General features: G+C 38.8%; 1 protein-coding gene across 15 annotated transcripts in view; it reads right to left on the bottom strand.

Moving 5' to 3' along the window:
• DLGAP1 (DLG associated protein 1) overlaps positions 1–20,212 on the bottom strand; it is a 1,070,811-nt gene that overhangs the window by 197,615 nt on the left and 852,984 nt on the right. For all 15 annotated transcript variants that reach the window (XR_013165255.1, XR_013165259.1, XR_013165262.1 and 12 more), the window contains one exon: positions 14,696–14,936. Coding sequence is in view for 2 of the 15 variants with exons in the window: in XM_077135901.1 (XP_076992016.1) it covers positions 14,696–14,936 (241 nt within the window). In the remaining 13 variants the exon portion in view is untranslated. The remainder of the gene's footprint in view (positions 1–14,695; positions 14,937–20,212) is intronic.

The raw sequence follows: 20,212 nt of genomic DNA on the forward strand, positions 1-20,212 counted from the left end.
ACTCAACAGCCCATTGTATGTAAACACCACAGTTCCCCCTTTCATTCCTCGGTTGTTGGGCATAATTTGTTGCATAGTTGTGAACTATCTGTGTATGTATCTGTGAATTTGAGACAACTTCAGCCATTATTTCTTCAAATATTTTCTGCCCCCCTTTCCTTTTCCTCTTTCTGCGATTCCCATAAATATGTATGTTGGTACACTTCATGTTGTCCCACAAGACTCTTAGGCTCTGCTCCCTTTTTCCCGTTCTTTCCTCCAGTTGCTCTTCTGACTGTATAATTTTGATTGTCCTGTCTTCTAGTTTGCTGATTCTTTCTTCTGTCTGTTCAAATTTGCTGGTGAATGCCTGAAGTGTATTTTTAATCTCCATTCCTGTGTTTTTCAACTCCATAAGTTATGAATTGTTCCTTTTTAAACTTTCCAATTCTTCTTTTTGTTCATGCATCATCTTCTTTATGTCCTTTAGTTTTACATCCCTATACAGTTTATTTTGGCCCGTATTTTCCTTTAGCTCCTTGAATTGATTTAGATTTGACTGAATAACTTTGCTTATTCCGCTGTCTGCGTTTCCTCTGAAGTTTTCATTTGTTCTCTTCAATGAGCCATTTCTTCCTGTTTCTGTGTATGGCTTATGATTTTTTGCTGATGTCTGGGTCCACAGTTGGCTTGGAGACACTTTCGTATGGCTGTGATCTTTAGCTGTTGTTCCTTATTATTCTTCCGTGTTACAGAATCTATTTTCCTATTGACAGCTCTGTTGATGGTTGCTTGAGGGCTAAGTTGTTTGGTAATTTTATTGATTTGTCTTAGGGATGTCACACATGACAGGAAGTCATTCAGCACTGACCTGACCGATACCCCTTCTCGGTTTGGTGTCGGAGCTGCGGGCCTCATGGATGACGTCACCTACCTGCTGAAGTACCCCGTGCTCCTGCACTTCCTGGTCTTAGACGTCTACAGCCATCTGCAGCTCCAGGGGCTGTGCACTTGGCTGCGTCGCTGGGCTCTGAAGACTGTGGATGCACGGCAGGGCTAGCCCTCCCCTGGCAGCTTCCAGCGCACCCTCCTGGTGGAAGTGGGGGCCCCAGGATCAGAGAACCAGGCGCGGGGGCACGCCTCTGTCTCCGCCACACAATTTTCCTGCTTGATAACCATTTCTTCGTTATTACTGACACACTGATTTTGTGAACAGTCTTGTTCCCGGGATTGATTTGAGCGGGGGTTTCTCTCCTTTGGCATCCTCTACAGTTGACCTCAGAGCTGCAGGGCAGGCAGGAAAAGGGAGATGCCGCCACCAGGTGCTGAAGCCCTCTTCTTGTTCTTCAATTTAGCATTTGTGGAATTCTTCTTTAGTCTCTACCATCCTCCAGATTTCCAAGCAAGTTAGATTTACCTTTTAATTCTGCTATATCTAAGGAGAAATGTTCCCGGGGATATCTTATGCCACCATCTTGATGATGTCACTCTGAGTCTCTGTTTCTTGTACCCCAAATAGCCAGATAAAACCACAAGTTCCAAGTTATCTGGACTCTTGCTAAACATTCCACCTACACATATTCTGGAATTTGATTACTGAATCTTTTTTGCTTTATTTAAAAAAAATTAAAAAAAAAACGTAACACACACACATGAACATTCTTACCATATGATCATTCCATTCTTGGTATATAATCAATAGCTCACAACATCATCACATAGTTGTATATTCATCACCATGATAATTTCTTAGAACATTTGCATCAATTCAGAAAAAGAAATAAAAAGAAAAAAGAAAAAACTCCTACACACCATATCCCTTACCCTTCCCTCTCATTGATTGCTAGTATTTCCATCTACCCAATATATTTTAGCCTTTGTTTCCCCTATTTTTTTTCTATACCCCTTATCACTCGCTTTCATTGATCACTAGCATTTCAGCTTACTAAATTTATTTTAACATTTGTTTTCCCTATTATTTATTTATTTTTAATCCATATGTTTTACTCATCTGTCCATAGTAAATTTATACTGTAGATAAAAGGAGCATCAGACACAAGGTTTTCACAGTCACACAGTCACACTGTGAAAGCTATATCGTTACACAATTGTCTTCAAGAAATACCGCTACTGGAACACAGCTCTTTATTTTCAGGCACTTCCCTCCAGCCTCTCCAATACACCTTAACTAAAAAAGGGTGATCTGATTATTGAATTTTATTTTAAAATCTTTTATCTGCATGTCTTATCCCAATGACAGAGTAACTCTCTTGGGGGAAAGAATGGGTATTATTCTTTTTAAAATATTGCAAGCACTGTGTATAGTTCTAAGTTTATAGCAGGCTGTCAACATATTTGAGTTGAATTAAATGTTGAGTTACACTGAGGTCTTTTAAGCAAATTAAAATATAGTGGAGAACTTCCAGGACTGGACCAAGATGGAGTAGATACACTTTTCCCTATTCTTAATTCCCTATTTATCTGTTAATACAGCTAAAAATCTTGGACATTATATAGAAAACAAACATAAAGATCATTCTGAAAGCTGAATAGGCTCAGGACCCCTGGGCCCAGGGAGTAACATGATGGCGGGTTCTCTTTTACGTATCCTGGCCTAGATGTTGGAGAGGCTGGCAGTCCAGAGAATCAGTGGAAGAGACAGAAATAGCTCTGTGAAAAGCATGTTCTCTTTAACCAAAGGACCAGGAAAGGGACAGCCTAGCAAGATAGAAAAGCTTTAGATAATAACCATCTTACACCATGGAAGAAAGAGCAGTCTCACCCCCACCTGCTCCAGCAAAGGCCCAATGAAAGCCTAGATGTCCACCCATTCCTGGCTGTGACGAGCCATCCCCAACCCCACCAGAGTGATTTCACAGAAAGACAGTGTGGGGAGCTGAGACTTTTATTCCTATCCCCATGGTGTTGCTAGGGATCCTGCACTTTCACCCCCACTGCTAGCAGTAGGTAGGCTTCCAGGTGTCAAAGGATGACTGCTAAAACAGAAGATTTAAATAAGATCCAGAATCTCAGAACATAATCCCCCAAATATCCAAGACACAATTAAAATTCATGCATTATACCAAGAACTAGGAAAATCTCAAATGAGAAAAGACAAACAGATGCCAGTGCTGAGATGACAAGGATATTAGAATTACCTGAGAAGGGTTTCAAAGCAGCCATCATAAAATTGCTTCAACGAACAATTACGAACACGCTTGAAATACATGAGAAAAAACAGAAAGTCCCAGCAATGAAATAGCAGATATAAAGAAGAACCAAATGGAAAATTTTAGAACTGAAGAGTATCATGACCAAAATAAAAAACTCAGTGGATGGGCTCAGCATTAGACCGGGAGGACAGAGGGAAGAATCAGTGAACTTTAAGACAGAACAATAGAAACTATGCAATTTGACCAACAGAGAAGAAAAAAACTGAAAAAAATGAAAAGAACCTCAGAGACCTGTGTTTCTGGAGTCTCAGAAAGAGAGGAGAAGGAAAGTAAAGATGAAAAAGTATTCCTAGAAATAATGGCTAAAAATTTTCCAAATTTGCTGTTTGGCAAACAAACAAACAAACAAAAAATGGGTAAATAAAAAACTTTCCTTTTCTGCAGTTTTCTAAATTATGTTTGACATTTGAAGCAAAAAGTATAACATTCTGTGAGGTGGATCTCAACGCGTGTAGACATCCATATACATTGTACTACTGTAAATTTCCTGGTTTTGACAGTTACCTAAGATGTAACCTTTTGGGAAAACTGGGTGATGGGCTCAAGGGACCCTTTGATACTATCTTTATACCTTCCTCTAAATTTATAATTATTTCAAAATTAAAATAAAAAATAGAAGAAGATGGAAAGAAGTTCCCTGCAAATGATAAAACAAATACTTAAAGTCTCATACTGATTCTCTGACAATAATACCATTTTGGGAAGACAGTTATTCCACAAACAAAGCACTGGCTTTCCTAAGTTTTAAAATTTAATTGAAAGGGTATATGTAATGGGATAAGAATGTCAGATGAGAAAGAAATTCTTCAAGGTTATCCTTTAAGAGAGACAGGATGACAATTCTACCCAGAAATTCAGGGTAAGCTTTTATATTGGTCACATCTAATATCCCTTGTTGGCGTATACCTCTAAAGCATCAAATTGGTTAACCAATGTTAACTTTAATAATATTACATAGCACTTTCAAACCATAAAGCCATAAAACATTTTAGGGCTAAAAACCAAAGTTTGACAGTTTGCCACATTTTTAGAGGTAATTAAGACTAGTTATTTTCTTTAAATTACAGGTTATTAAAATTAGTGCTCTCAATTATACTGAATTGGTTGAAAAAAAAGAAAAGAAAAATTCTCTTATATGTTATTACAACCATCACATCAGCAGAATACCAAGAGATGGCAGAGAAAGCTTTCTGAGCATTTATAGCTACATGATCATTGATTGTAGCTACATGATCATTGATTGTATGATTATGACAATAAATATAAGAATGTTTCTTCTTTGCCAATATAGAAAAATCATAGTATTATTCATTTTGGTCTTCTCTATTGTTAATCAAGGATACTTGGCAGCAGTAAAGGTTTGCACTGAAAGCTTGACAGAAAGTCAGTAGCAGGAGTAATACACTGAAATAGAAAATGTTGGGTCCTGGGTTTATCACTTGGAGCTAAATAATGTTGCTATACAAGTGGCTTTGTGGGTTCTTCCAAACGCCACTATTAATGTAAGGTTTTCAATTGCTATTACTTTGCTGTATTTGTTAAAGTTCAACACGAATGGAATCAGACAACTCTAAAGTATGAAAGTTTTAAAAAATGGCAGTTTCATCCACTATAAAACAGTGTCTATGGAGATATTATAAAGATAAAGTGAATTTTTAGATCTTGTGCTTTCAAGTCATTTTTTTTGGAGAGGTTCCCCATGTAATAAATGTTTACATCAAAGGAAATGGATTTTATAATTTGTATTTTCTGCATGACTTTTGTAACTGGATTGTTAAAGACCACATCTTTGTTTTACAGTTCAACAAGAGACCAGTGGGCCAGGATTGAATTATTGTAGCAGTTTTTTACTTAACCCAAGGGTGGAGACTCCCCTCCCCCAGCTCATTTTGTCAACCACAAAACAGAATTTCTCACTTGCTTGGCTTAGTTATGACATGAGTTGGCAAGAGTTCGTTTTTCAATTCAGTCCTATCGGACAACACTGTCACTAGATCAAGAGATGGGATATCTGATCTTTTAAATTCATCATTGTGTCAAAATGGCAAAGGGTCATACGAAATTTTAAACCCAAAGCATATTTCTATTTACAGGCTTTTTCTATATTCATTTCAATTTCTATTACATTTGTAATTTAGCTTTAAACAGTTATTTCATAAAAGACAAACCAACATGAAGACCATGTCAATAACATGTTTGGTTTCAAACGTGAAGAAGCTGAATGAATATCCATGGGAGGAGCAAATGACAGGAAGAGCTCCTACTCCTTTTATTCTGTAAACAGATTTTGATTAATTATTTCAGGGCATACTGTGTCTTATCAAGCATTTATTCATGGGGAAGGAGAATTTAAGAGCCTCTTCTGCGACACACAAGCTGTGGGGTTTTGATCAGGTTGTGTAAACTTTCTAAGCCTCAAGTTTTGTTTTCTGTACGATAAAATGATAATATTTACACACGTCACAGAGCCTTCGTTACTACCGCGTGAGATCATCTGTGCAGCTGGCTCACCATGCTTGTCAAATAGCAAGTGTTCTAAAGATTAGCGCTTACCATTATTATTGTTAAACTAACCCAGATGAAAGCAAAAGTATAGGCATTCTAATTTGTAATTTACATGGTGTTTTCTTTGTAAATATCTCATGTGAACTTCATAACAACCCTAAAATGCTAGTATGCCAGCAGGCCCTTGCGACACTTCACTTTTTTGCCACCTGCAAACCTTCCATGTGCAAACAAGGTGGACCTGATCGACTCTGCAAAGACCTGGATGCCCAAGGCTTGAGCCAGTCCATTCTTAGAATATGGCTTATATACTTGTATACTTTAAAACAATGGGAGCATGGGAGCAATGAAATTGCCTAAAATTGAGAATGTTGAGGATTATACCAGTAAGTGACGATAATGGAAGACACGGACTGTTGACGCTGGACATTCTTCGTGATGCCCAATGGATGGAGGTGACTGGGAAGTAGAATGGTGAAAGGTGGTGTGTACAGACAATAAAAATATTGTGCTGCTCTGAAAAGGAATGAAGTCTTGAGGCATGCAACATTGTGAATGAACTTGTGGGACTTATGTGATGCAAAATAAGCCAGGAACAAAAGAGTAAATATTATATGGTCTCATGTAGAAAATTCCTATAAGAAAATTGGGGCCTAGATTGTAAGATCTTATAGCAATCACATTTAGTCTGGAGCTGTAATTCTTATTTCTAAATTTTGAGAGGCTGTGCTATATACCTGGTATTTCCCTGGAACTTTGGGTTCTTGTGTGATACCTAGGACTCAAAGTAGGAGTTCTGCAGGTCTGAAAATTAGCATTGCCACATACAACTGTTAAAGAAATTGAAAAAGAGATTAGGCTTCAATTAGAGATAAGAACGAAACTGATTGGGTCGGGACTAAGGTAGATCAGATTACTGGGTTAAGGAGGACATTGTCTGTATTTTAGAACTTCACCTACTTTATGAGACCAAAAGAAGAGAGGTTTATTTTGTCCAAAACCTAAATTTTCTGTAGCACATAATTTAACTCAACCTGTTTGGATAGATCATTTAAATAACCCAAATACATGGAACCCAGAATGGGAGTGAGGACTTGTAATTCTGTATAGCTTAATGTAGTACCTGGATACATCCCAGAGTATGCTGAGCAGATAATTAAAAAGTATTGGTAAAGTCCCTTGAAGGACTGGAGAAAAAAATACAGAACTGTTAAACTTTACCATTGGGGAAACCCCTGATACTGTCTCAAAACATTAGAGACTCCCAAGTTAAGAGGCTCTTGCTTTTTTTTTTTTTTTTATTAATAAAATCAATCAACATACAGTATGAACATTCTTAACATATGAACATTCCATACTTGGCATGCAATTAATGGCTCACAGCATCATCACATAGTTGTGTATTCATCACCATGGTAATTTCTCAGAACATTTATATCATTCCAGAAAAAGAAAAGAAAAAAAAGAAAAAAGAAAAAAAACTCATACATACCATACCTCCTTTCCTTTCACTGACCACGAATATTTCCCTCTACTCAATTTGTTCCCCTATTATTTATTTATTTTTAATCCATATTTTTTACTCATATGTCCATACTACAGATAAGAGGAACATCAGAATAAGGTTTTTCACAATTATGCAGTCACTTTGCGAAAGCTATCATCATATGATCATCTTAAAGAAGCATGGCTACTGGAACACAGCTCTACAGTTTCAGGCACTTTCCTCTAGCCTCTCTAATACACCTTAAACTAAGAAGGGGTTATCTATATAATGCATAAGAATAATCTCCAGGATAATCTCTGACTGTCTGAAATCTCTCAGCCACTGATACCTTATTTTGGCTCATTTCTGTCTTCCCCCTTTCAGTCAAGAAGGTTTTCTCAACTCCTAGTTGCTGAGTCTCAGCTCATTCTAGGATTTCTGTCCCACGTTGTCAAGGAGGTTTACATCCCTGAGAGTCATGTCCCATGTAGAGAGGGGGAGGGCGGTGAGTTTGCTTGCCATTTTGGCTGAGAGACAGGTTGAGGCTTGCTCTTGTGAAGCTTATTTAGGTAGTGGAGAAGCTAAGCCTGCCTATAGTTACGCCTAAGAATTACCCCCAGAGGACCTCTTTTGTTGCTCAGAGGTGACCTCTCTCTCTAAGCCCAATTTTGCAAGTAAAATCTATGTGCAACAGGACAACCAGGGGTGAAAGTCTCCCTGTCGATGTAGCCATGACTTCCAGGGATGAGCCTGGCCCTGGCACGGTTGACAATGCCTTCCTGACCAAAAGGGAGAAAACGATTGTAATAAGGTTTCAGTAGCTAACAAAGTTCAAGTAGAGTTGAGAGGCTACTCTGGAGGTTATTCTCATGCAAGCTTCAGCTAGATATTGCTATTTATCATGGTTTGTCACCCCCAAACAAAATCATTCCTGCCAACCCTAAAGGACACCTAGGGCTTTATCTGAGATTCTACAAATGTTCCATGCACTATGATTACCTTCCAGAAATCTACAACCTCCAGATGGGTCCTGGGCCAGATAAGTCCTGAAACCCAGAGCTGCCAGCCTCTTCAGAACATTACCTAGTTCCATCCCCCTATCCCATATTACTGACAACATTTTCCAACATGAAGAAGTTAGAATGATCATAGTCCAAATAGCCCTAAAGATTGGGAGAAGGACAAAAGGAGAAGGTGAAATTGTAACAGAGAAGATAGGATTTAACAAATCAGCATGACTGCTGAATCATTACATTGATATTTCTTTTAGTCTCCAGTGTCTTGGAGCAGCTAGAAGGAAAAACCTAAAATTGTGGAACTGTAACCCATATTAAACTCTGAAATCTGTTCTAGAATTGTTGTGGTGTGCTTTGAAATTTATTGCTTTTTTGTATATATGCTATTTTTCACACACACACATACACACACACAACAGGAGGAAATGAAATCATAAGATGATCTTCAGACTTTATATCTTGCCCTGTGTCTGAGAGAACGTTTACATTTTTACTACTTCACAATATTCCTATGCCAATATAGAAAAATCCCACCTCTCATTGCTCCAAATATATATATAGATATTTTCCTTTCTTCTATAACCAAAACCGTTCTGAAAGGGTTCACTTCAGTTTTCTCAAATTTAAACACAGACCAATTACCATGCAAGATGAGTCGAGTGTAATATAAACCTTGCTCTCTTTTTTTTTTTTTTTTTGGCCTGAGTAAGTGGATGTCTTCAGCTTTCTTGGATATTTGAAGCTAATCAAGGAGGGGAACCTGGTTGGCAGAGGACCAAGGAAGCAGTACCGGGATACCTGATTATTTATTACCTAATCTTATCTTGAATAGGAAAGAAAGGTGCTTTGTTCAAAAACTTCTGACTGTTGTCTACTTTTGAACTTTTCCCTCATTGTTTTATAAAAAGGACCTATTAATTATTAGTGCCTGGCAGGAAAAAAAAGTTAGTTTTCTCTGAACTCTCAGAATTGCCCCAAAATGGTCATTAAAGTTGGCAAGAAAGGCAGCATTATACTCTCATCTTCACACATGAAGAAAGTGAAGTTTACATTCACTTCATAATCATGCAATAAATAACGCAATAAGAACTTGCAGAGCTGGGACCCACAAAGCAAAGGGCTGGAGCTGGGAGACCTGGGTTATTATTTTGATCTTGCTATCATGGTGGTCCTTGGTTTCCCTACCTTAAAATGGGTTCAGTAGATTAGCTTGAGGTGGTAAACTTTCTGCAAAGGGTCAGATAGTGAATATTTTCAGCTTTGCATCCCTTAGGGTCTCTGCAGGTATAACCCAGCTTTGCTAGTGGAGGGTGAAATCAGCCACAGAGAACATATAATAAACGAATGGGCATGACTGTGTGCTAATAAAGCTTAATTTACAAAAACAGGCAGCCCGCAGGGTTTGGTTCATGGGCTGTAGTCTGCAGACCTCTGGACTGGATGATGTAGACGTTCCTTCTACTGCTAATAGTTTATGATTCAAAATGTTTTAATAGCAGGGCTATTTCCTTAGGAAAACTCACTCTGATTCTTTAATCATCTGTTGATTAGGCAGTTTGTGTCCAATTTAAGTATTTTTCTCCTTCTTCTCTCTCCTTTCTTTCTCCATTATTGAATATACTATAAATTATTACCATGTTATTCTGCTTAAGAGCTTATGTTTTTTTTGTTTTTTTTCTTTAGGCAGGGAGTGCAGGTAAGTTTATTCCTTGGATGGAAGAGCCAATGGGGAACGTAGGCCCATCTGTGGAAAAACTTTCGGAACACTGGCCCTGACCTCAGAGGATCAAAAGTTAACTGCTTTTGCTATAGGGAGTGAGATTTAAGGAAGTGTCACAGAGCGGACAGTAATGGGAGGTTGTACAAAGTTGGAAAATGAAAGAATGTGCCTTGCTTTAGCGGAAAATTTGATCTCTGTTAGCAAAATCAAGCTATAAATACTGCTATAACTGCAGCCTCCAGCTACATCCAGGAGGCCAGCTCTGTAGTCTTCCTGGTTGAGCCCCCCGTCCCCCCACGCCGAGTCCCTACTCCCTTTCCTGAGTGTTTTACATAAAGGAAAGGGGACAGTTCAATTTGGTAATCTTTTAAGAGATTCCCCGAATAAGAAGAAAATAATATGGCATACAGGCCATATTTCAATTGCAGCTGTGTAGCAAATGAGCCTCCTTATTCTTCATAGAAATTTTATGATTGCTACATAAAGCTTCTTTGATAATCCTGTCATTTCAAAGTGAAATTTTGTTTAAAATACCAGAAACTCATGGAGCATAATATTTTTCTCATTTCTGCCAGAGTATTATTATTATTTAAATAGTATATCAGTTTTTAAAATTATAAAGAGCACTACATTATTTTTTTAAAAAACCCTCCCATTCTTCTTACTACCTGACTCTCCCCACCCGCCACTTGCTGGGTTAATCGCTGCGGTTTGTGTCCTCTCTGGTGTTTTTTTTCTGTATTTACAAATGTATGTCTGTGTATTTTTCTGGATGTGAATTCACTACTGATTACTATACAATGTTTCTGCTTATTCAGGTTACCTGCATCACTAGATACAAGAATGCGTAATAATAGTGTGCTAATGCTTTGACAAGTCTTAGAAAATATTCACTTAGGAATTCAAAGGGCAACTTCTCGCCCTTAAACATGGACATTTGCATTGGTCTATTGCATGAGAGGCAGGCTTAATCTGATACTGAGTGCATGCCTTGATATATATCAGGTACCAAGTTCTACTTTTACCTGAAATACTCAGGCGACTGAAGTAAAGGTGTTTGTTTTCCAACAGTCATTAGGATAAATGCCACACTTTTCATTTTACTTTCCTAGAGTAGCTCTGATCTTTACCTAAGAGTCCGAAGCACAGCGATTTACACAAAAATTTGTTGAATCTATTGGATGGACAGATGTCTGTACTTGAAGTAGATTATAAACTGAGAGAATATAAGAGTCTGTACAATGTTAGAAAAACCAAACAGCCAATAAAAAAGGAAGCATAACAACATTTAATTCTTGAGCTCAGCTCTTAATTTGCCCTGATTTGCTGAGATGAGTCCTTGTTAGCCTAGAGGCTCTCTAGGGCCACTCTGAGCCCTTTGTGGTTCCCCCATGTAGCGTCAGACACTTTTGTCTCTCTGTGGTTTTATTTTTGCTAATATGAAGAATGAACAGGGCCAGAAGAGAAAGGCTTCATAGTATATTTTGTGGAAAACACAGAAGATTTTTCTGTATTTCTGTCAAAGTCAGCAAATGTCGGTTGCTGTAGGGAAAAGTTATAGCTAATAAATGCATTTGAACAAAATGAATGCTGTTTTGAGGACAAGGGGAAGTTTAGGAGAAATGGAAACTGTTGTGAGTATCCAAGAATGATGAGCAAAGGAAGAGAAGTCAAAGAAATCTGTGTCATTTCCGTAAACAGGGATGCAGACCTGACCTGTATACCTACGGGAAGAGGGTTAAAATCAGAGTAAAGAATTTCCTGATTTCCATAGTTGAGTGCATCCTTTAAAAAATGAGTCAGTCCTGGGAGAAAATAGGTTTTCTACAGAAAATTATATTTGATTCAATGTAAGAAGGAAACCAGTAGACGAAGGAAATTAATGTGATGGTATTCAGATCAGGTGAGAGAGAAAATGAAAAAAAAAAGTGTATGTGTGTGTGTGTGTGTGACAGAGAGAGAGAATGAATACACAGGAATGTGTGGGAAGGAGTAGAACAACCCAGAAACTCATGAAATAAAAAATAAAGTCTTTTTTTTTTTTTTTTTAAAGAAAAACCTTTGGCATAGAGATACTGTGAAAGGTGATATTAGCATTCTTTTTTTTAAATTTTATTTTAAAAACTGCACACATACCATAGCATTACCACCTCCCTCCTTACTTTGATCACTAGCCTTCCCAACTGCATTGACTTATTTATTTATTACATGGACAGGCACTGTGAATCGAACCCATGTCTTTTGGTGTGGCAGGCAAGCATTCTTGCCGCTTAGCCACTGTGGCCTTGATATTAGCATTCTTAAATTTGCACTCTTAAATGTCTGATAGGCTTACATAGAGTTTACTAGAATGGTTTAGTCCTTAAATTGTTTATATTTCCCCTGCTGTAAAGACCATATATAATTTAATGTTTAGTTTGCTGATTAAGGAAGGGTGAAGTTAACAGCTGCCCTTTGCAAACACCTGACATTGTGTGCTTCCCCACCCCAGGGGCAGTCCCTTCCTCCTGCTCCTATTCTCCTACAGTCAAGGAGCCTCCCACCCAGAAGCCTTTTGGGGGATGTGGCCGGTATTTAGGACTAGGCACATGGGGGCCAAGAAGGAGCAGGGATAGTCATCTCCTGGGGGGGATGCCATTCATTTGTCCTTATTGCCGGGATCCTCCCAGAGAGCCTTGCACTAAGGCCTCTCAGATTCTGTTTAGATTCTAAATGGAACAATACAGGACACCCTATCACCTCCTTCTCAGATAGGGTTGCCAGATTTAGCAAATAAACATGCAGAACTCCTAATTAAATTTGAATTTCATACAAAAAATGATTTTGTCACATAAGTATGTCCCATGTAGTATTTGGGATACACTTACATTACAAAATTATTCACTATTTATCTGAAGTTCACATTTAGCTGAGTGTCCAGCATTTAATTTGTAACCCTATTGTTTGAACTCTGAGAACTTCCAGAGCAGCTGGAAAGGGTCTTGGGAAGATCAGAAACTCAGGCATTTGGAGTAAAGAGCCCGGGACTAAAACCAAGGCAAGAAGGGTAAGGAAACTGTCCCCTAAATGACAGGAACACAAAGTCCTCTGAGAAGTGAGCAGAGAACCTCTTACCACTTCATCCACGGGGCTCCCTATTGGGGAAACTCCAGGGGAATGACCCTTTCCTTCCTGTCTCCCGAGATCGCCCCTTGGCACTTCTGGGCACGGGTCTGCATTTTGTGTATGAAGGATGATTTCAACACAGAAGAGCACAGTGGCAGGCGACGGGAGCACTGCAGAGAGGAATGGACCAGACACTGGGAAAGTGCTGTGGGGGTGGAGGTTGTGAAAATGGGAAAACACCAAAAGACGCAATAAGAAGCTATAGAAACAGGGCAGACGTACAAAATTCCACTCACTGTATGACTGCAGACATGCACATCAATGTGCTCATGAAGGGTTAGAAAAATACACACCAAAATCTTTACAATTTATTAATTTCACCTGTGGCGATTCTTGGAGACCTTCCTAATGAGCAAAATGTACATCTCCTCTGGTCTGGAGAGAGCCGGCCAGGCTCAGAGCTGCTGAGCTGCCAGCAGCCAGTGCAAAATCCAGAAGCATTCCTCCTGCGAACCTCTGAGACCTTAGTTTGCACTGGTCATGAATGAATGAAGTGTTCAACCTCTAATGGGTTTTTAAAAATTCCTACCGCAACCCCAAATCTCTAGTTAGAAGGATTTTAACTCAGGTTTGAGGACCAATTAATTTTTAAGCCTGCAGAAGATCTAGGCGGAATGATAATCACTGAGATTTGATACACCCAAAATGAAAATGGGATAGTACAATATTCTGGCACAGGCTTTTCTTTCTAATTTATTTGTCATTATTTATCTTGACTCTAGGTTTGATTATCTTGTAGAACTACTCTGAAATGGAGTTATGCTGAATTCAATCATAAAGTTAAACCTAGTTAAGATGGGAGGAATTTTCCTGGAACTCATATGCTGTAATAATAATTAAAAAATAAACCTGCATATTGTCATACATAACCTAAGGCAATGTTCCTATGCAGGCTTCAGTGTCATGGAAACCAGTTAAGTTCTGTGCTTTCTGCACTTAAAATCTACCAAGTAAAAAAAAATACAGTTTTGTCACATAAACCTAAATATGCATTAGAGAGGAAAAAAAGTGCAGGGTATATATATGGTAGATGGTTTTAAAATAACAAAATAGATCTGCCTTCCATTATAATAAATGAATAAAATCAATTATTCATTTCTTCCTTATTTTCTCATTCATCATGACATTTCAAGTGTTTTGGGATGTGCATTTTTTGGATGTCTTAGAATTAAAAAACAACAGCAACAACAAAAACCCCCAAAACCCAGCACTCTTAGTGTGTTAGGCTCAATAAAGCAGGTTGGCTGGCTCATTTAGGGGGGCACACCCCTAAAAGTCAGAGCCTGATTCCTGACGGAAGTTGGCTGGGACAGGTCTGCTGGCTCCTAGGATGCTGTGTGACCTTGGGAAGACCTCAGACTTGTGGGCCTGTGGTTGCTGCTATATCTGATGATACCAGAGATGGAGATGGAGAGGGGGAGGACTGGACGCTGAATGTGGCCAGGGGATGGGGACAGAGGCAGTCAGGGAAGCAAAGCCATCGCTTTGCAGCGCGGTCATGCGTCGTCGCCGGCAGCTGGGCCCTGGCTGGCTGCGGGAGGTGCGGTGGCCTCATCCCCCCCTTAGCCCGTGCCGCCCGTCCGTCACTCACCAGTGCTGCTCTGGATGGTCCTCACCGTCGTGGTGGTGCGCGGCGGAGACGAGGACTGCAGGGACACGCACTCGTCGTCCTGGGAGCAGCCCTTCTCGATGGCGCGCACGTAGCTGTGGCTCCGCATGCGGAAGCATCCGGGCACGGGCAGGTCCAGGGCCTCCACCGCCTGCGACTCGAGCTCGCTGAACACCGACTCGCACACCGACTCGAACTGACCGTTCACCTCCATCTCGCTCACCTGCGGGGAGGCAGAGCGCGTGAAGCCACGTAGGTCTCCACCTGCGTGGGGTCCACCGGCCACGAGCACCTCCGAACCTCGCCCCCCACCCCCACCCCCAAAGCAGCGTCTGAGCACCTTAAATGCAAATGCATCTCATTTGATGTCACAGACTACAATGGCATTGAGTTTATAATTGCAAATCATAGAAAGATTACATTCTAAAGACAAAGAGCTTTGTTTTTAGAATGCAAGGAAGCGTGAGGCTGGGAAGTCTTACTCCCACGCAAGCAGATGTGATAATTCTCTTTATTTATAAACATAAATTAGGGAGAAATCTTACCTGCTCAAGCTCAGAGCTCAAATATTTCAGTGGAACTTTTTTTTCAGCATGAACATTTTAGAAACTGGTATTTTTATTGGGTCTTTTTAAGTGACAAGTTCATCAAATAACCTCACTATTGACTGAAGCTTAATTTAATGCAAAATATGGAAACATGTCCCACATTTTCCATAAAAATAGACCAAACCCAGATATGTCAAACTCTTGAAAAGCACTATCAAGATTTTGAACTATTTATGGGTTTCACTCTTCTTTATAAGAAGCTGATATGGTCTACAAATTGATTATAAATGCATTTTGAAAATCTTCCAAATGAGGCCTTTTCTTCTGTGAGAAATCAGTTTTTATGCCTTTATATTCCTCTACATAACGTTATACCTTTCACTGGGTTTGAACACCATCTAAAAAACTATGCCAGATTACATGCTCGGATTAATGTCTCACTTTGTATTTCACAATAGAGATTTGGAAGTATTTTTCAACTTTCTGTTAGTGTCCTGGGTTTCTTATCTTTATTTTCCCTAATATCAAATTCATGAGTAATTGGGAATTTAACAGATTAAATTACATTTAAATTTAGAGCACATACTATAAACCATTAACATTTTTGAGTGTCCTTATTTTGTGCTACCTGAAGATGTGTCTCAATAAGGAATCATTTCTTTGAACTTCAAATAAAAGTGCAGTTACTTTTCAGTATATCAAGTGGAAAAAGAGACTTGCATTTTTTAATATTAATAATTCTTTACAATCTAAAATAATATTTTTATGTACTTTATCTCATTTGGTATAAAAATCTCTGCACATTTTCAAAACTAATAATTACATATAATAATTATATATTTGCGTTTCCTTCTTGTTTTTAGGAAATACATGGGGATGTGTTTAAGGACAAAGGGATATTATATCTGCTACCAATTGTCAAATGGAGAGAGTGAGAGAAAGAGAGTAAATGTGCCAAAATCTTAGCAAGCAATGAATCTGTACCTGGGTCAAAGATGTACAGAAGTTCTTTGTATTATACATACAGTTCTTTTGAAAATGTGAAGTGAGTTCAAGTAAAAAGCAAAGCAAACTACTTATATATATGTGTGCATGTATACGCATATGTATATATGTGTGTATACATATATTTATATGTATGTATATAAAATTTAGTAGATTTTCCCTTTTAGTCAACATGTGAAACAACACAAAGAAATAGATATGGATCCTTGCCAAGGTAACAACTATTAAACTTGGGTGATTAACTCTCTTTCCAGAACGTGTACATCCCCCTTCCATTTTTTGTAAAAATTGAATAAAAAAAAATGTTTCTGTAATCTGTTTTTTCTTCTTTTTTACACTTAATTCATGTATCATGGTTATCCCTCTGGGTTAAACTTGTACTCTTAATAGGCTGCTTCTGCTTTTGCTTCTTCTCTTTACCTCTGGTTTTGTTATAAAATAAAACACAGATACAGGAAGACAAATGTATAATTTAGTGAATTACAATAAGGCGAACACCCTTGTAACTCCCTCCTAGATCAAAAGCAGAATTTTGCCAAGTACCCCAGAAGTATCTCCCTATATCTCATCATAATCACAGCCATATATATATATAATATACAACTCAGAATTTCCCATTTAATCATTTTCACTGACTAGACTATTCAGTGATATTTATTATATTTACAATATTGTGCTACCATCACCAACATCCATTCATCAAACATTTTCATCCCCTCAAACAAAAACTTTGCACCCATTAAGCATGAACTCTCCATTCCCCTCATGCCCTGGTAATCTACCTGTCAGCTACCACCTGTCTTTATGAATTTGCTTATTACAGGTATTTCATATAAACACAATCTTATAACATTTGTCTTTTTATGTCTGGCTTATTTTACTCAACATAATTTCTTTAGGGTTCATCTATGTTGTAGCATGCTTCTTATGGCTAAATAATATTGCACTGTATGGATATAGCGCATTTTGTTTATCCATTCGTCTGTTGATGGACATCTGTGTTGCTTCCACAGTGATTGTGAATAATGCTGCTATGAAAACTGGTGTTTGAGTCCTCAACTTTCGAGTGTAAACCAAAAGCTTTTGGGATTGCTGGGTGATAAGGTAATTAATTATATGTTCAACTTTCTGGAGAACTGCCAAACTGATTTCCATAGTGTCTGCATCATTTTACAATCCCACCAACAATGTATAAAGGTTCTGATTTATTTTTATCCTTGCCAACACTTGTTATTTTCTGATTAATAATAGCTGTCCTCTTGGGTGAAGTGGTATCTTGTGTTTTTTGTTTTTTGTTTTTGGCATGGGCAGGCACTGGGAATCAAACCCAGGTCTCCGGCATGGCAGGTGAGAATTCTGCCTGCTGAGCCACCGTTGCACTGCCCTCATTGTGGTTTTGACTTGCATTTCCCGCATGACCAATGATATTAAGCATTTTTTCATGTGCTTATTGGCCATTTGTATATCTTCTTTGGAGAAATGTCTACTCAAGTCTTTTGTCCATTTTTTAAATTGGGTTATTCGTCTTTTTATGGTTGAGTTATAGCAGTTCTTTGTATATTCTGGATATTAAACCCTTATCAGATATACAGTTACAATTATTTTTTCCCATTCCTGATAGTAGTTTTTTTAAAAAATATTTTCTATTTATAAAACAATGTACAAAATTCTTAACATACAAACATTTCATATATGGTGTACAATCAATGGCTCACAATATCATCACATAGTTGTGTATTCACCACCATGTTGATAACAGTTTTTGATGGACAAAAGTTTTTAATTCTGATGGTCAATTTTATCTATTTTTCTTTTACTGCTCATGTTTTTGGTGTCATATCTAAGACATCTCTGCCAAATCCAAGGTTCCAAAGGTTTCTCCCTATGTTTACTTCTAAGAATTTCATGATTTTAGCTCTCATGTTTAGTCCTGTTTTAGTTTCCCAGCTGCAAAAACAAATACGATACAATGGGTTGGCTTGACACAGGAATTTATTGGCTCATGGCTTCAGAAGCTAGAAGCCTTGCTTCCTCCCAGGGCCAATATCTTTTGGTTGGATGTCAATCTTTTGGGTTCCTTGGCACTTCTGTCATATGGCAATGCATATGGTGATGTCTTCTCCCTTCTCCTCCAGTTTCCACTAACTTCCAGCTTCTGGCTGCCCCCTGGCTTCTTCCTCTGTGACATTCTCTGTAATGCCTCCAGTCATAGAATGAAGACCCACCCAGAGTCAGTTGGATCACAACTCAACTGAAATAACCTCATCAAAAGGTCCTAATTACAATGGATCCATACCCACAGGAATAAATTAAGATTAAGAACATAGTTTTCTGGGATATATAACTCCAAGAATCCACAGTACACCCTCTGGACCCCCAAAAGACCTGTTTTTCCCATATGCAAACTACAGTCATTCCATCACCATATCCCAAAAGCCTTAAGGCTGTTTTAGAACAATGCCAAGTCCACAGTGTCATCAAAATTAATTATAGGTATGATATATCCTGGGACAAAATTCCTCTCTAATGGAAACTGAGAAAACAAGTTATCTGCTTCCAACATACAATGGTGGAACAGGTATGGGACATGCATTCCCATTCCAGAAGGGAGAAATTGGAAGGTAAACAGGGGTCCCATGTCCCAAATAAGTCTGAATCCCAGCAAAGAAAACTCCATTAGATCTCAAGGTCTGAGAAGCATCAGTGGGTTGATATACTATTCTCTGGGCCTGATGGAATGGCAGCTCATGCCTTGCAAGTGCTTGTGCAGTGGCCATGTTCTCCCTCAACCCTGGGGCGAAGTCCCCATTTTCTTTCTAAGCATTGTGAGAATGGCAGGCTCTCCGTGAATGCTGGGGCATAGACCCCACCTTCTCCAAGCACTAGGGTGATGGAATTCTCCCTGAACAATAGGGTGCAAGGTCTGCCCCCAGCAAGTGCTGGGGCCAATGGTCTGCCCCCTCCAAGTGAAGGAGCAGATCTGCCCTTTCCACACGTGTGTGGGCTCTTAGGTCTAGACGTTGGTGTCTATGGTTCTGCTCTTGAAGTCATTCTTCCTTCAATTTGTCCCTTCTCTATTCCTTGCAGTTCAGGCTGGCAGTGGTTCTGCTCATAGAAATTTTGCAAAAACCTTGTCAACTTTGTGTGCAGTTCAAGTGGATCCAAACCATCAAACAATAGAACTTTCCACAGATCCTTCTTGGATAACTGCATTTCCAAATCTGTCTTCCACAGAAATGGCTGCCTGGATCCATGCTCAGCCACACCCTCTCTAGCAAAGAGTTACTTAGTTAACCCCTCATATGGAGCCCTGTCCTCTGAGAACTCATTTCTCCAAAGCTCAGAGGGGTCCCCGACTTCCGTAAAGCTCAGAAGGGTTCCTGATGGAGCCAATTCTGGCCCTTGTCTCAGAACACACCATGTAATAAGCTCAGTTTTCCACACCATCAATTTCTGGTGCTTTGAGTTTGATTCTCATCTTATCCCTTTCCTCTTGCATTTTATTATAAAATGTAAGAAGAAGCCAGGCTGCATCTTCTGTACTTAGCTTGAAAATCTGCTCTGCTAAATATCCAAGCTGGTCGCTTCCAAGTTCTGCCTTCCATCCAACATCAGAACACAATTTCACCAAGTTCTCTGCTACTTTATAACAATAACCACCTTTCCTCCAATTTCTAATAACATATAGGATGCACCCATTATGTCCAATTGTCTTTCTTTTTAAGTTGGTAGGAGTCCTTGATGCTCAATGCCTAGGTCCATTAATTCACTGGAAGTTGCAGAATGTTGAATTACAATTCCAGCATTGCTTTTAAAATTACTAATTGGAATACTTTTATAAATAAATGCTTCCTCTCTTGCACTGTTTGGTTGCTCAATGGTTTTGTTCATATAGGAATGGCAGAATAAATATTTGATTTTCCCCTTAATTATTAATTTTCAAGGA

The sequence above is a fragment of the Tamandua tetradactyla genome, chromosome 18, assembly GCF_023851605.1.
Source record: "Tamandua tetradactyla isolate mTamTet1 chromosome 18, mTamTet1.pri, whole genome shotgun sequence".
Lineage (NCBI taxonomy): Eukaryota > Metazoa > Chordata > Mammalia > Pilosa > Myrmecophagidae > Tamandua > Tamandua tetradactyla.